Genomic DNA, 16,496 nt, shown 5'->3' with positions numbered 1-16,496 from the left:
CTAGTTTTTTTCGAATGCATCTAGAAATCATTGGATTTTTTCGAATTTTGAAAGAACATATTCTTGAACTTCAAATTACGCAACTTTGTCCCAGTTTATCCGACTTCTAATCTTTCTTGGTTACCAAGATCTTCAAATTTCACTGTCTCGTTTCTCGAGAATGGTGCCTTCAAATTTTTGATGTGATGTATCAGATTTTCAGAATTATCATTCATATTATCATCAACTTCATTTTTTTTTTAATTTTTATAACCTGAACCTGCCTGAACTATCCTGATAATTTGATTATACTCTTTGGAAGCCCTGGACCAACAAAATAAAAATTTATAGCACTCTTAGTATTAAGCACATGTTTATTTAAAAAAAAGTAATAAAAATGCTTAACAAAAGGGAAGAAATGTTAGAAATTTACACCGTTGCCACCTATAACTATTGTGGTATTTTTATTGTCTTGTTCCCTGAACTTAATTCATACCTCTTACGGTTTTCGGGAACTCAATGTTGACAAATGAATTTAACAACCCTGTATACTAGGCTCGGCAAAAATAAACCAGTGATATGATTTGTGAAATGTTTTTTCATAATATGTAATAAATTCTGAAGGCGGTTTCGAATAACCTTACAGCTAAAGTGAATGAATTAGTGCGTGAAATTATACGTTTTGTGTTAAAACTTAGAATGTCTCGAGTATGTGGAGGTGGACGCTTGATGATGCTGTATATAAGCATTCGTCTCCTTATACCCGGTCCTTATTCCGCCTTTTACTTCTGTCCACATTCTAGTTTAATTTCATTGAAGAATTGAATTTCCGACGCTTGAATGGGGTTCTCTCCTTCATAGGGAAGACGGATCACTGTTTTGCCGAGAGGGAGAAATCCCCCATAGAGCGAAAAACGGTGAATTGGGGAGCGAAACGAGCTCCCAGGTGCTCAACCGAGAGACTTCGGCTCCCCCGGTTTAGTTAAACATTTAGAGGTAATACCCAAAATAGCATTTACTTGTGAAATGTAAGGGTTTGAGCATAAAAACATAATTGGGAATTTTAAATGAAATTTAATTGTTTTTCAGTGTATTTCTTAATATACTGGAATATTCTTAAAAAGAAACGGACTTTGCAAACGGATACAGGAATTATTAACAGCAGAAATGAACAACACCAATAGCGCATATAAAAATGAAATAACATACAGGGTGGCTGTTTTAATTTATTGAAGCTGTTTCTGTTTTTCTTTATAACCGACAATGTCGCCTTACTGAAAATGGTTTAGGTTGATAGAGCAAGTCCAATCACCTACATTTGCAAATTTTCAGGAAAATCGCGTGTCTTGTTCGCGGTAAACATTTAACCCACCAACGTCCGTAAATCAACGTATTCATCCACCTAAAGTACTTTTAATTTAATTTTTTTGGGAAAATTCGCAGTCTAGCGATAATCATGAACGATATAAACTTAGTCAATTTGTAATAAATAGCACTTGATGTAGGCAGCACGACATGCACATTGGTATCAATGAACTACAACTCTGCGACGTCTTGGCTTTGGCTAGATTTATTTCATAGATTGTCTGACTTTTGTTTGGATTTGATTCTGAATTTTGAATATCTATAGCATATCCTTAAAAAGGGTGTTAACGAATTTCATTAAGATATATTTAATTTAGAAGGCCTGAAAGGTTAACTAAGGTTAAGGAATATTACACAGTATTTGAATTTTTTGCTTGAGATTTTGCAAAGATTTTTTATTTTGGTTATGGTTTCAACTATATGGAACGAAAAGAACAAACTTCAAAAATTTAAGAAAAAATGTATCAAAAATATTCCTTGTTTAGGATATATCCACATACTATAATTCTAATCATAGTTGAAGTTTTAGAGAAAGATTTTTTGAGTTTTAAACATGCAAAATTGATATTTCAGATCAGATTTTCGTCAAAGGTCTCACTTGGCAGGTGAACCTCAGGTAACCGAAATAATAGCCAAAAGACTGGATTCATACGCAAACCTTTATTTTTATACCAATCCATCCCCTCTTATCGCGGTACATGAACAAGATATATGATCAGAAAAAGATCATCATATTTTACTATCACCGGTCTAGTTTCCGAATTACTATACGAATGAAAGTCGTCCGTTCTTGTTGCATAATCTTGTTATGTTGTATTAAAAATTTCATTTTTAGCTTATTTGCTAATGGACACTTCTTTAATCGATAGCTTAGTAAATAAACAATAATCTTCGCAAAGACTTTCTTCTAGATTACTCTTAAATTTCAATAGGTTTCCTTGAGTTTTAAGTGGCCTTGGCTTGGGGCACTTAAAACTGGTACCACCATATATAGTACGTGTTGTAAGGTTATATTTATGATTATTATAATATTATAATCACTAAAATTATTTTTAAGAAACTTCTAATAACGCCATAAGCGCGAAAACTCCTCTTCATAAACCGAAGACAATCGCCAATCATAAAACCGGAAATTCGACCGTGCAATTTCTGCTCTTATTCCGTAATCAATTATTCCTTCAAACTAGATTGAAATGGGGAATTTAGTGCAAGCAAATAGACGAGTTTCGTAGGAGAAAGATTTCTTTAAAGGATGAACAAAATATGAAAGTATAAAAGGTATTTGCCAGATCTCAGGGACTCAGTGTGCGATGGGAATTGTTGCACGAACAATGAAGGTGTTTGTGAGTAGTCGCCATCTTTTTCTAACCCCTGATAACACCCCTTGAATCGCAGATAGTGCTATCACTAGCGGCTGTAGTCCTCGGCCATTCCGATGCTGATGAACCTCATCAGAGATCGAAACGAGGATTTCACGATATAAAGACCATCACCGTTCCCAAACCATACCCCGTGTATGTTCCCAAACCATACCCTGTGGTGAAGCATGTACCCATCAAAATCAAAGTAAGTCCCTTGCTGAATAAAAGCTGATACACATAATTTTTTGCTCCTAGGTCCCATATAAGGTTACTGTCAGCAAACCTTATCCCGTGGAAGTGCCCAAGCCCTACCCAGTGCAGGTCACCAAAACAGTCCAAGTGCCAGTCACCAGAACTGTTCAGGTACCGGTGAAAGTACCAATTCATGTACCCTACGCGGTAAAAGTACCCTATCCAGTACCAAAACCGTATCCAATTGAAATTGAAAATTTGAAAATTGTCAAAGAATCTTATCCAGTGGTGGTTGAGAAGAAGATCCCTTATCCAGTGGTTATTGACAGTGGACACCACGGTGACATCCATGGGTGGTAGTTGGACGACAGATGATTTGTTAATTAGTTTGTAGATATTCTGATTATTTTTTACTTTTTTTCAAGACTCTGTATATAAACAAAATAAACAAGATTCCCCCATGTCATGTTTGTCTGGTAATTGATGACTTCAAGAACTAATTACTACGTCGATGGCATGGAATGAGATAAGAAGAGACTTTGCTACGATAAGCGGACTAATTTTGTATAAACATGCAGTTTGATTTCAAACAAAGAAGCGGTGAAGAAGGGTATCCTTGTTGGAAATTTAATGATGTGAGTCCGTTTTTTTAGGAAGCAATTTCTCCGCAGCATTATTTTATAGGCTAAATATCTACCTTTTCCTCCCTTTATTGGTGTCCCTATCAGCAGCCTACCATGTGGGCAGACTGTCCTCGCAAATCATACATCTGCACTCCCATTTACCCAGAAATCAGCCTCTAATTACGCCAGGGGTGAAAAAACTGAACAAAGGGCTTGTGGAACATATACTTCTTAAAAATTGCAGTGGAGTAATTGACGAGAGCACCTTTAAGCATTTCCCCAAGGTATTTAACCACATTATCTGTACGTCGTACTAATCCTCGAATTTCAGTTAAAAAAACTTACTCTCTGGAAAACACACATAGAGGAAATTAACTCTTCATTGCCCATCACCCAGCTCGTAGCACTAGCTTCACGCCTGCCACCTTTAAATAAGAATTATCGCCAAAAGCTCCCAAATCTCGAATCCGCCCTTTTACTGGGCAACAAAGACTTCCTCATAGACCCTTCAGCGCTCAAAAATTTCAAGAACCTGCGGACACTACATATTTCTGAAGCAAATTTCACAGATGACTGCATCACCAAAGAGTGGTTCCGAGGCTTGGACCATCTCCAAGACTTATCATTAAGCGATAATAATCTTTCTTGTATTGCTGAAGACGCCTTCAAAAGTTCGAGCAACATATGGAAACTCGACTTAACTTACAATCACATTAAGAACTTAGAGAAGACTGTTTTTAAGAAACTTACGAAATTGGAGCTGTTGGGGCTGTATGGCAATGAGTTGGAAGGATTTGATATAGGTTTGTTAGGAAGTCAGAGGGCTCATTTAGAGGTTTTGGGGGTGGATTGGAAAGATCTAAAAGGAGTGAGGGCGGAAGATGTTTTGAGGAATCTACCCAAGTTGCGTTACGTTTCTTTTGGGCACGAGGAGATGCCTAATGATTTCAAGGCGGGAGAATTTTGTCAGGTGTTGAGACAACATGGAGCCCAGTGTGAAGTTGACACTGTTTTTGGGTCAGGAAGAATTTTAGGGTATTCGTTGACATAGGTTAAATACATGTCATTTTTCAAAATTATATAAATTGTATTAAAAATTATTAAAATGTGTTTGTTGGAGCATTTAGAGATTTTAGAGGTGGAGTGGTGGTACCTAAAGGACTGGAGGGAGAAGCATACGCCCAAGGTGTGTATGGTTCTTTTGGGCACAAGATACCCAATGATATCAAGGAGGAAGAATTTTGTCAGGGGTTGAGTATATGTCGGGTTTCTTATAATGAGGTGTTATTAATTGAATATTGGCTTGGTTTATATCGTTCATAATCATCCCTTTAGAGTCTGAATTTCGAATTAATTTTTCAGTGATTCAACTGGTTTTAATAACTATTTTTTTATTACCTTTAATGATACTGCACAAACACACGAAAATCTATTTTTAAATAAGTACTTCGCTAAAATTTATGGACACAGAAGAAAAAATAAATTTTTCTTGGATCCTGTTTCAAAAAGGGAAAAACCCTAAACATAAATACACTAATATAGATACAGGACTCTGTGATTAAAAATACATCGTATTTTTACAGGCATTGGAATGTATTCGCTGTACCTTGAGGTTGAAATAATGATATCTTATCTAATTATGTCCAAGATTATTTAGAACATTTGGCGTAGATTTTAATTACTGGGTGCAGTTTTGACTCAAAATAAAACAGTTAACGTAGGCTTATGTAGTATTTATCTATTTTAATGAAATTGAAAATCTTACAAGCAAGACCATTATCGCGGGATTATGAGCATGATATTTTGAACAAAATAGAAGAATTTAATGCCTCAATGAAGCGAAACTACACGGATCAATCAAGCATTATGCAGACGAGCACTACATAGAGCTAACATTACATATATGTACAAAGATCTTAAAACCTAAAATTGCACAGTTCTGGTGCAAATACACCAAACATGAACTTCTGTAAAGAACTCTTCGCAATTATAACTCGCAAAGCTAATTTACCAAGCTCATAAGCTGCTCTAGTATCGTAAAAGCACAGGCTTTTGTGCTAATGATGTTCAAATCCGCCTGAAGAAAATTCCTCATGGCCGCCAAAATCTCCTCCAGAACTGATTGAAATATGTTCTTCAGATCCTCCAAATCCTCCCTCAAGACCACCTCCATGGCCTCCTTCAAGACCACCTCCGTATCCTCCTCCAAAACCGCCGTCACCACCACTTCCATGTCCGCCAACGAGAACTGGGATAACCTTCTTTACAATGTTATACTCGGGTACATGAACTGGCACAGGTTTGTGAACGGCTACTGGGTAGGGTTTAGGCACGTGGACAGCAACTTTGAATGGAACTGCCACTTTGTAGGGCACTTTAACTGGTACTGGGATGTTTTTTACCACCTAATGCATTATAGTTTTTAAACCATTTTGTGTCGAATTCTGGAGAAAGAACGTACCTTGACTGGATAAGGCTTGTCTACAGGGACGGGGTAAGGTTTCGGTACGTGCACTGGGTAAGGTTTATCTACTTTTACTGGAACTGTAACCTTAACTGGAACTGGGACGTCCTTGTAGATTTTTACTGGAACTGGCACTGGATGAGGTACTTGGATCTCCTTGTGAAGAGTGATATGAGTTACTCTTCCTTCGTCACCACCACCGATTCCGCCCCCAAAACCACCACCTCCGGAGGATCCGCCATAACCACCCGCGGATAATCCTCCAGAGAGTTCTAGTCCATGCCCACCCCCAAGAGATATGCTTCCTCCTCCATGGCCTCCAAAATCTCCTCCTCCCAATGAAATCTCGCTTCCACCATGGTCTCCAAAGTCTCCAAGATCAATCAAACCTCGTTTCTGTTTGGGTTGGGTTTTACCTCCTGCCAGGACGGAGGTTGTGAGTAACACCGTGCAAATCTAAACAACTCGATTGATTTTTGTTTTCCGGGGAGATTTGAAGGTACTTACCAGAGCCTTCATCTTGTGCTTACTCCTTGATGAGAACCAGAACTGTGTTGACTCTGGTGGGTGCAAACAGCTTTTTATATGAAATAAAGACTAGTAGCCTCCCCTATTTCGGCGATAGTATTATTCCGGGTCAGAGTAATGGAGAATCTCATTGGTACTTACGTTTACGTACTTTCTCCCCCTAGCGCTTCTATTACCGCATACGAAAAATAATGTGTATAATTTGGAGCAAGAGGCATTCCTCATGCAGAGTTGATTCTTTTACGTGCTTCTTTTATGTTTTGCTTGTGAAAGTGCATGTTTGGGATTTTCAAGAGAACCACCGGCTGTGAAGGAGACAGTAAATCCCACACGATTTTAATTGCTCTTTCTGACACGATATCGTTATTGGCTTGGTGGTCATGGCGATCGCTTTAGTTCAGGGGCTTGCTTAACAGTTGATACCTACTCATTTCTATTAAAAACTAATTGATCATGTTACCTAATATTTATTAGGCGGTTCAAACACAGAATCTCACATTTTTACCCATCAAAGCGCAATTTTCGCAATCAGTGTATACTCAATCAGATATCACATTCTCATGAAACAATAACCCCCTTTTACTTTAATTGTGAGCATTTTAATGAATGCACTTTTATTGGCAAATATTACGAATCGGCGTTATAATATTTTTTTGGAATGTTATATAAGGATGGCGGAAGTTCAGCTTTATTTGCAAATGTAGCAAGTTCGATACTAATGAGACATAATAATCATGGCTTAGATAAAGTAAGAATTGAAGACCTTGCCGCAAGCAAGACTCAGCTCCACTTTGGGATTCAATTACAGTTCCATATATGCAAAAAAAATTGCCCGATTGTTTGGTGCAGGAAAGGGATAGATTAGATACTTGGTGATGCAGGAAATTTGGATAAGTCCCTAAATTTGAAACATGAAAGCTTCCTAGCATTCGTGTTGCCCGATGTTATTTATTTACAAAAAGAAATAGGTGGAATTGTTTTTTGAGCAAAATACGACTGTTTCAATTGACCCAGAAAGCCAAAACCGTTTATTTTAAAACTAACATTTTTGATATGTACCCCTTTATCTGAATAATTATTAATTCATTACTTAATAAATTTCTCAATTAAAAAGGTAGATATTATTTTTTATTAAAATTTTCATCAAATCCGTTACATGAGATGGACCTGAGGGTACTACTCTACAGGATTAAATATTCTTAATATTACTAAATAGTTATTAAGGGTTATGCATAACTTGCCCAAGCGCCAAATTGTCATTTTTACAAATTTAGCCCAATAAGCAATAATAGACCAAGCACATTCAAAAATGCCATGAAGCCTGACCTCAACTTCAAAGTTATGTAACATATGGTCAACAACTGCAAACATTTTTTCACATTGCTTGATATTTTGATATTCAGAAGAATCCCATTTTGGCATTTGCTTCAGTTCTGCATAACAATCCAATTATTTACTACTACTAATTTTTTAGTACCTACACACAAACTATTTTATATTCACAAATATCTTGGGGCCAGATTTATAAAGTGAAACAACATAACATAATATTAACGATCTGACAATTGTAGTCATACCATACATGGAGCAAAGTGTCAAGTTCTCAAGGAAGATGTATTTAATATGCAGATAGTATATACATAATGTTTTTCATTTTATGTGTGTGTGTGTGTGTGGGCCACAGGTTTAAGTTTTTAAAACTTCAGAACACAAATGATAAGATTTGGTGACATTCTAAGCTACACTATGCCTAACTTGTGCATCTATGAATTGGGCTACATATTCTGCATATTTCATATTCCTTATGTTAAGCATTTGTTACTATGTCAATTTATAAATTTGGCTTCACTTGGAGGACACAGACCACACTAGTCCTAGTTCATTATATTTAATAAAAAATAACCCTTTATGTGAACATTACTAACTTGATGAAAGGCCGTAAAAATAAAAAATAAATCTGACTTAGAACAAAACTTAACATGTATTTACATTATTTACCATGTTCGTCTCCACTCAAACTTGAACTGTCCTCACTATCACTAGAGCTGCTCTCACTTGTACTCGAATCTGAATCACTGCTGCTAGAGCTGGAGCTCTCAGTTTTCTTGAATTTTTTAGATTGAGCACCTTTGTTCTTCACTGAAGCACCCTGTGAAAGCGCTTCTTCCCTTTCTTTTAAACGTTTCTTTAAAATCTGAGATCTGGAGGATCGGTGAACATACTTCCGCTTGCCCTTGCATTCATAGGACCAGTGGCCATATTCCAGACACTTCTGACATCTTACCCCTTGTGGAGGGTAAGTTGTTTGCCTTCTAGAGAAGAGAAATACGAGGTTTTTGGTAAAGGCGGTAAGTTGATTGTACTTACTTCTTGAGGATAGCTGAAGTTGAGGACCCATCATTACCCCCAATAGTCATGGCTGATTCGGGTGCTTTGCAAAATTGAATTGGTGATTCGTGGTGGAATTGTTGTTCTTGGGGAATGTTTTAATCTAATTAAAACACTTTTATAGAGGTGTAATGCTGAATTTTTGATAAATTTGGGTTTGAAAGATACTTAATTGATCTTCGTTTGTTTATTCGAAGCTACGTCTTAACAAGCTGTGAAGTTGCTGTCATGCAGTCAGAGTAATGGAGTAAAACAAGAGTGATAAGAGTCTTATTTGGATTAAATTTGCTATAAATAAAGAAAACTTTACTACCGATAAAGCGTCATACGTGCTCCTTAGGCGGGTTATTCAAATATTAAATTAATTTTACATTTGTGTTCATCGTTGAAGCTAACGGTACATAAAAGTTATTTTAAGAACAATTCAAAAGTAAAAGGACAATTTATATTTTTATTTACAATATCAAGTTACTTAGCCGAGAAATGCAAAAGACTCGACAAAGATGTCCGCCTCTTCACTATTTAGTCAAAAGTGTAGTGGTGTAGCGCTCTCTGAACGTGAACAACCAAACTAAACATGGAATGAACAAATATGCTTGTGTTTGGTAGCTAATAATTCACGCGACGAATAGTTGGCGCCACCAGTAAGATAGGAGGTGTTTCCGGGTCTAAAGCTCGGTTTTTCATACTCCTGGTAACTTTACCAGTAAGATATTTTCTTTAGAAATGGCGGAATAGTAATTTCTTCATTTCTATAGAAATTATGTTAATTTCAAAACTACCCAGAGTTTGAAAAACTGGGTCTTATACAAATATTTAATAAAAAAAGTTAAAAATTAAATTAACAACATCATTAGGGAACAATTTAGAAGTACTGCCACCCAAATGATCATCATTCTCCTAAAAATTGCCGGTAACTATACCCCTCTCCATGAACACCTCCGTTGTTAACACCAATAAAAACAGGAACAGTTTTCCTAATAACCACAGGGTGAGGCACTGGCACAGGTATTGGATCGGATATTCTCACAGGCACAGGTACTTGCACTGGAAATAGCACAGGCCTGTCCACTGGAATAGGATATGGCCTGGAAATTGGAACTGGGTATGGCTGAGGCACTACAATAGGCCTTTTGATTCCTCCTGCATAGCTTGCAAAAGTCGGTGGTGGTAAGCCTTGTAGAGGTCCAGGTCGAAGACCAAACACTGGACGGTATCCGTATGCATTTGCATACACTCCAGGATACCTTGGAAACTTGCCAATGAGGCTCAGTTTTAATATCTTTTTGGCTATGAAGCCCGTAGTTCCAGCGGCACAAGCAAAGACGGAGAACAAAATAATCGTCTAATTTTTTGAAATAAGCAGGTGTGAGTAGTAAATTTAACTTCTGGTTTAATAAAATACTTACTAATAGTCTCATTACTGCGACAAATTGCGTGTACTATCGCATTTTTCACGCCAAATAAGAGTTTTATATACAGATTCAAAAATCAAACAGGTGGGGCATATTTTTGTGGAACTACTTAAGATTTGTTGTATAAGAGTTACGTGAAGAACATGGTGAATTAAACGAAAAAACATGGTCACAGCAATTTAATGCCAGACTCGTTTATCTTTTAAGATCACATTAAAAATGTGTTAATAACCGAATGCCTTAATTATTTACACTTCTTGATTTTTGCATTTTTTCAATCCATGTCTCGTCATATCATCAATTACTGCTTAGAGTTTATAGGGGCCGTAAGTAGTTTGGTTAAACATATTGAATTATTTTCCATTTCAGCGAGCAATAACTTTAATAGGCATGTTAATAATTTCCTCACGGTTACTTAACTAAACGATCAATTTCCTATAGAAAATCGAAGTTTTTTTCTAGTATTAAGCACGCAATTGGTCACAGTTCGGGTACTTTCTCCCTCTCTTCTTTTTTATATCTATTTCTTCTGCAGGAATCACACAGAAACATCCGCAAATTTGTCAATGATTTGCGTCTATGAAATACTAACTCGTTCTACTTTAAACGATAACAAATATTTATTTTTAAAGAAATTAAAAAAAACTCTAAAAGTATCGACTAGACAACAAACATCAATCATTTCTACGCTCATCCCCGCTTCACTTCCATCTAGGATGGGATTCGTGATGAATTTCGTGAATGCCTATTGGCGGCAAATGATGAAGTGGTTCTACATGAGCATGGATGGCAACTGGTACCTTTTTGTGCACAATAACTGGATGAGGTATTGCTACTGGAATTTTCTTCACTATGTGCACGGGAACTGGTACTCGTTCTTCAACCTTAACTGGGTGTGGAATATTAATGTGGACTGGCACTTTTACCGGTACAGGAATGGGTTGATCTACTTGCACTGGAACATCTCGGAATACCTTTACTTCGTAGGGTTTTGGGACATGTACTGGGTAGGGTCGGTCTACAGGGACGTCTACTGGGGTGGGCACCTATTGAGCCAAATGAGTTTAAAGTGTAAATTAACTCACTTCAAGGCAAATGAATAGTCTAATGTTTCAGTTGAATTGGTCTCGCGATGCGAAGCCAATTTAACCAAAAACTCAGGCTGAAAGAAATATAATTTTGACCTAGATTATGCGAGATTTTAGGCCACTGTGTTTTGCAGCACAATCACATAGCACTTTACTGTCATTTTCTCGGCTCATATTAGAATCGAAGATAATTATATATCTTGGAGCAATTAACACTAAATTAGACAGATTTATAATTGATAATAGACATACAATGGTGTCAATAACAAATTTTATGAGATAAACACGTTGATTCCTGGAAATTGTAATTTTTTGATTGTGTTAATTAATTTTACCCAAATCACCATGCATCAAAATATAATTTATCTATATCTATTTGTCATTATTCATTTTAAACAAATTTTATTGTGGGGAATCGAACAATTACCTGAACGGGAATACGTCTCTCCACTGGTACTTGATAGGGCTGTGGAACTGGGACTCCAATCCTGTGTAAAACAGTCACGTGACGTTGTACGGTGTGTCCCAAATGGTAGTGAGCCTCGTTGGAGTGTACGTCAGGACCTCCAAGAGCTCCTAAACCAACACCACTGGGAGCAATTTCACCATTGGCAATACCGCTTGGAGCAATAGCTCCCAAATGAAGTCCTTCGGTCGCAATTCCTCCTTCATGAGCTGAAGGGAGAAATGCATGGGCCGCTGCGATGGATGGGCCTACAGATAAAGGTGCAGATACGGCTGGTTCTATTAGAGCACCTGCATTAGCTGAAGCACCCGCAAAAACTGATGCGCCTGAAAATTTGCTTAATGAAACATCCAGCGGGAACAAAACGACAATTTCACCATCAGCAATTCCTCTCAGATGAAGTCCTTCGGTTGCAATTCCTCCTTCGTGACCTATAGGAAAAGCTGCAGGGGCTGATAGGATGGATGGACCTCCAGATAAATGGGCAGGAACGGCTGATTCTATTAGAGCACCTGCACCAGCTGAGGCAGTCGCAAAAGCCGACGCACCTGATAATTTGTTTAATGAGCCATCCTGCAGGAACATAACTACTACTAATGCATACCTTCGAAATTGCTTGAGTGAACTTCTCCTTCGAGGGGCAATGAAGGCACTGGAGGGATGTCCAAGTGTCCGCCGCCAATCTCCAAATTTCCTGTGGCGATTGCAGGGCTTGATATGAAATTTCCTGCAGGTTTGTGAAGGAAACCTGCGGTGGCCCACTTCGCCGACAGGCATAGAAGAAGAACGAACGCCTTTTGTTGAATAAAGAAACGTTTATTAAACCAATTCAGCGCAGTAATTGTAGAACTTACTATGGTCTTCATTGCACCCAGAACCAATAAGAAGATGTATCAAAACTCGAGGACAACTGATAACGATTTACAAAATTTACTCTTTTATACTAAACTGAATCAGGGTGGGATGCTTTATGAGACATTTCCAAACAAGGTGCTTTCTTTATTTAAATTAGTGCATCATACGTAACTTCTTCAGGCCTAAGGGCAGTGATTAAAATTTTCAAACTTGATACGGCACCAGGTGGAGTCCGGTCCGACGAACTGGTTTTTTTTTGGCGTGTTGAGAGATGTTTTCATATAAATTATGGCGATTATTGTCGGTGGTTCTTTTAACTGCAGTATTCCGTGGTTTATTTTGTATTTTTATAGGTCAAAACAAAATCGAAAGTGCAAATGTTGCGTGAATTTCGGCAGAGCGGAAGAATTCAGACGTATGTGTAAATTGTATCCCCCTCTCTCCACCCGCTCCTTCTTGTTAACTCTTACAAACTGTATTTTTTTTTTAATTCCAAAGCAGCATTAAATAGAACGTTCAGACTACCTTTCGAAGCTTTTTAAAAATTTTTTTAAATATTGTTTTCGCCACCGGTGGTACAAAATGGCCGATATTTGGCCGAAGAAGAAAATTTAAATAAAAATAACCAAAGACTATGAGCAAAAAATTAAAAACAAAGCAATTTTCTATCAACAACCAAGTTTTTTGTTTGTTTTCATACTATTTAACTGAGTTTGTAATGCATCTTTTTACTATTTTTCACCATATTATTTTTTTTAAAAACCAATTGATAGATTTTGAATCACAATACACCATTGAGTGTAGTTTTGAAAAATGTTTAATTTGAGGTGTCACTTGACCCATATGGTCCTACCATTTTGCGCTATCGGTGGCATAAACAACATTAAAAAAAAATTAGAGACGTCAAAAGACAGTATTTTTTGTTCTATTTAATACTGTTTTTGATTTTTTTTTAAATGACAATTTGTTAAAATGTTAACAGGGACGGCAATTTAGAACAGCACAGTTTATAATGAGCATCGGGTAATGGAGTTCCTTTCAGGGGATTTTGGACGAGCCAAGTTGATATACAACATATACACATATTAAAACATAGGATTCTATCCCATTATTTCAGGCTCCATGGTATTTTACACACCATTTACCACTGTCCATTGGAACCTCTAAGAAACCTCCGTAACCTTAAAAAATTCTTATCATATAGCATACCACTTCCTATAAATGGGAGGTAAAATTACCTAGCCGCACGCCTTTACCAGCTGAACTTAACAGAATTTCACCACATGTAAGTGTCAACGTTAAATATGTTTGTATGTGCGAAAAGTCTTTTTAGCGCACTCAATTGCTGCATTGCGCCGTTCAGTCAATTTCCGTCCGTGTGCAGTAAAGCATCTCTTTCGACACCTGTTAGTTAAGTAACTAATGCCCTTTTGTTGTAATCCGAACTCGAACATCAAAAGTAGCATTGATTAATATAGATATTTCATGATCCTGTGAAACTCACGAATCAAGAACTTCTTCAGAGTATTTGGGGCGCTAATTAAGGTCCCAGAAACATTTCAAAAAATCCTTGAGAACACAGGAAGCATTCTTAAAATTGTTCTGGAATGCTCTCATCAATAATTTGGATAAAGGCTGGATTTAAAAAGGTTTTGTTGCTTTGATGTATTAAGTTTTTGAGGACGCGATAATGAGCTAAAAAGCCTTATAATATTTGCTTGAAATAAGTGAGAACGACTTTAAAAATAAAAATAAATTTTGTAATTTGGAACTCTTAATGCGCCTCCTTAAATCATTACGAAACTCGTTTAAAAATTCTCAACATATCGTCCTCAAAGTTTTAAAATGCTGCAGAAAAACACATAAATCGAACATACAAAATAACATTCATTTATTGACAATTATATGTAGTAACATCAAACACTCCATTTACCACCATCCACCGGTGTTCCTAATTCCGTAACCTGCGCCGTATCCTCCGTAGCTTCCGTAAGTCCTGTAACCTCCGTAGCTCCTCACAGCAACTGGCACTTTAACTGGAACTGGAATTGCTACAGTTCTAGTTACAGGCACAGCTACTTTATGGATAACTGGAACTGGCTGAGCTACAGGTACCGGCACAGCCACTTTCTTAACAACTGGCACCGCCACGGGCTGGGCAACTGGTACCGGGACAGCAACAGGAGTTGCGATGGGAGAACTGTAGCCTCCTAGGGAGCCACCAAGGTATCCAAGAGAGCCTCCATAACCTCCTAAGGAGCTACCATATCCTCCCAAATAACCTCCGTAACCTCCAACTGAACCAAGACCCAGATTTTCTCCAAAGATCCCGCGCTTTTTGATGTTCCTTGGAGCTAAAGAGTCTTCAGCCTGGACAGTTGCCAGAGCCACAGCCACAAGGATTATCTAAAAAGTTTGTAATGAAAATGCGTCCATTTAAACAATGAAATACTTACGATTTTCATTATTCTTCTTGTTGTGTATGTGTCAATTGTGCAGGATTGAATGATACAAATCCTTGCGTTTTTTGGAGTTTTATAGTAATTTTTTCGAAGAAAGAACCTTGAATTGGGGCGAACCACCTGGACCAATTTAATGGCAAAGGCGTAGAAGCACAACCGTGTACCAAACAATGAAGATCGACTTAAAAATTAGTCGTCCGCCCCTGTGTAAATCAAACGAGCTACTTATGCATGCAGTCGCACTGTTATGTAACAGAGGTGAAAGAAAAGTATCAAAAATATCGTAAGATGTGCACCTGAATTGGGTTAATGTACAAGTTGATCTTCAAAAATATCAAGTTTAAGCATATTACATAAATAATAATGGGGAGAGAACTGATTAATTATGACACCCTCAAATCACTTTATTATATAACTTTATTGCAAACGTCTCAAAATGAGCAAGAAATAAACTTGAAGTGTTTTAATAAATATTTGGTGGAGAAAATTCGTTCAACTGGTTCTTGATTCATTACTTTATTCCATACAGATTTGAAATACCGCTTAAGTTCAATGAGAGCAATTTATCAATTTTAACATTTCTATTAAATCGACGCCTTAACAGGTAGTTATGTCCTAGATAAAATTATTTATAAAAAATATTATTGCATTGACCAGATATTCTGGTATAAATGGCGAATATCATCTTAATTCCGACAAAGTAATTCCTACTTTTAATAACCTAGTTAGTGACACGCCATCTGTGTTCCATTAGGCTAATTACGAACAATGGCGATGAAATGGTGAACCAAGAATATTTTCCTAGATTGTAATTTGTGGAGTCAGGACGAAGACGATGAAGGACTTTATTTTAGTGCTTATCTGCAATCTTCGGAATCTCTATTTTTACGTATCAAACCATTTTAAATTTACCTCTCAAAATATTGACTGAATAAACGTAAACTAACTGATTGGTTCCACAACAATTCTATATATGAACTTAAGGAGGAAATAGTTTCAATAATGGTTTAGTAACGTCATAAAATAATAAATTCAAATCACTTTTTGATGGACTATGAGTATTTTGTTTTCAATATACTATGGACTTTCATCGTTTTCCCCTTCTTCCTTAGATATGTTAAAGTCTGAATTAAATTTTCTTTTACTTACTGTGTTATAGTCAAAGCCAATTTGGATTTTTTGCGCAGTGTTAACAAGTGATTTAAAATATAAAAATTTACGACAAATTTCAAGGTGGAATGTGGCATTTTGGTCCAAACCTCACGAAACCAGAATGTAGTTATCGTCTTATCTTCTGCTTGCTGTGTCTA

General features: G+C 37.0%; 4 protein-coding genes across 5 annotated transcripts; 2 read left to right on the top strand and 2 right to left on the bottom strand.

Moving 5' to 3' along the window:
- The first annotated feature begins 2,532 nt into the window (after positions 1 to 2,532).
- On the top strand, positions 2,533 to 3,361 carry LOC136343958 (zinc finger protein 512B-like). Its single transcript, XM_066290980.1, has 3 exons — positions 2,533 to 2,687; positions 2,740 to 2,910; positions 2,961 to 3,361. The coding sequence occupies exons 1-3, from the start codon at positions 2,655 to 2,657 to the stop codon at positions 3,255 to 3,257; spliced, it is 501 nt and encodes a 166-aa protein (XP_066147077.1). The 5' UTR covers positions 2,533 to 2,654; the 3' UTR covers positions 3,258 to 3,361.
- Positions 3,362 to 3,374: 13 nt separating this feature from the next.
- LOC136343951 (leucine-rich repeat-containing protein 15-like) lies at positions 3,375 to 4,642 on the top strand. Of its 2 annotated transcripts, none has more exons than XM_066290969.1 (3): positions 3,375 to 3,497; positions 3,551 to 3,804; positions 3,852 to 4,642. In XM_066290969.1, exons 1-3 carry the CDS (start codon positions 3,470 to 3,472, stop codon positions 4,569 to 4,571), a joined length of 1,002 nt encoding a protein of 333 aa, XP_066147066.1. In that variant the 5' UTR covers positions 3,375 to 3,469; the 3' UTR covers positions 4,572 to 4,642. The 2 variants fall into 2 exon arrangements, with proteins under 2 accessions (XP_066147066.1, XP_066147067.1); XM_066290970.1 differs by having other exon boundaries at positions 3,390 to 3,532; positions 3,582 to 3,804.
- Positions 4,643 to 5,094: 452 nt separating this feature from the next.
- LOC136344192 (uncharacterized) lies at positions 5,095 to 16,046 on the bottom strand. Its single transcript, XM_066291404.1, has 10 exons — positions 15,181 to 16,046; positions 14,658 to 15,130; positions 12,474 to 12,745; positions 12,247 to 12,417; positions 11,831 to 12,195; positions 11,021 to 11,361; positions 9,824 to 10,147; positions 6,492 to 6,561; positions 5,982 to 6,440; positions 5,095 to 5,925 (listed from the first exon to the last, which is right to left on the bottom strand). The coding sequence occupies exons 1-10, from the start codon at positions 15,187 to 15,189 to the stop codon at positions 5,578 to 5,580; spliced, it is 2,832 nt and encodes a 943-aa protein (XP_066147501.1). The 5' UTR covers positions 15,190 to 16,046; the 3' UTR covers positions 5,095 to 5,577.
- Positions 7,619 to 9,161, bottom strand: LOC136343959 (zinc finger CCHC domain-containing protein 10-like). Its single transcript, XM_066290981.1, has 2 exons — positions 8,880 to 9,161; positions 7,619 to 8,824 (listed from the first exon to the last, which is right to left on the bottom strand). Exons 1-2 carry the CDS (start codon positions 8,927 to 8,929, stop codon positions 8,503 to 8,505), a joined length of 372 nt encoding a protein of 123 aa, XP_066147078.1. The 5' UTR covers positions 8,930 to 9,161; the 3' UTR covers positions 7,619 to 8,502.
- Positions 16,047 to 16,496: the final 450 nt, after the last annotated feature.

The sequence above is a fragment of the Euwallacea fornicatus genome, chromosome 16, assembly GCF_040115645.1.
Source record: "Euwallacea fornicatus isolate EFF26 chromosome 16, ASM4011564v1, whole genome shotgun sequence".
Taxonomy (NCBI): Eukaryota; Metazoa; Arthropoda; class Insecta; order Coleoptera; family Curculionidae; genus Euwallacea; species Euwallacea fornicatus.
The sequence above is the reverse complement of the archived record's forward strand: the minus strand, read 5'-3'. Positions and strand labels throughout refer to the sequence as shown.

Bases quoted from the DNA above. Each gene is read 5' to 3' on its own strand.
- LOC136343958 (XM_066290980.1), top strand. From the start codon at position 2,655: ATGGGAATTGTTGCACGAACAATGAAGGTGTTT. The intron at 2,688-2,739 runs GTGAGTAGTCGC...CTTGAATCGCAG, and splicing joins CACGAACAATGAAGGTGTTT to ATAGTGCTATCACTAGCGGC. The intron at 2,911-2,960 runs GTAAGTCCCTTG...TTTTGCTCCTAG, and splicing joins ATGTACCCATCAAAATCAAA to GTCCCATATAAGGTTACTGT.
- LOC136344192 (XM_066291404.1), bottom strand. The intron at 12,196-12,246 runs GTGAAATTGTCG...GCAAATTTTCAG, and splicing joins TCTGAGAGGAATTGCTGATG to GCGCATCAGTTTTTGCGGGT. The intron at 10,148-11,020 runs GTGAAGCGGGGA...CAAGTTTCCAAG, and splicing joins GAATCCCATCCTAGATGGAA to GTATCCTGGAGTGTATGCAA.
- LOC136343959 (XM_066290981.1), bottom strand. From the start codon at position 8,929: ATGACTATTGGGGGTAATGATGGGTCCTCAACTTCAGCTATCCTCAAG. The intron at 8,825-8,879 runs GTAAGTACAATC...TCTCTTCTCTAG, and splicing joins ACTTCAGCTATCCTCAAGAA to AAGGCAAACAACTTACCCTC.
- LOC136343951 (XM_066290969.1), top strand. From the start codon at position 3,470: ATGCAGTTTGATTTCAAACAAAGAAGCG. The intron at 3,498-3,550 runs GTGAAGAAGGGT...CCGTTTTTTTAG, and splicing joins TGATTTCAAACAAAGAAGCG to GAAGCAATTTCTCCGCAGCA. The intron at 3,805-3,851 runs GTATTTAACCAC...CTCGAATTTCAG, and splicing joins CCTTTAAGCATTTCCCCAAG to TTAAAAAAACTTACTCTCTG.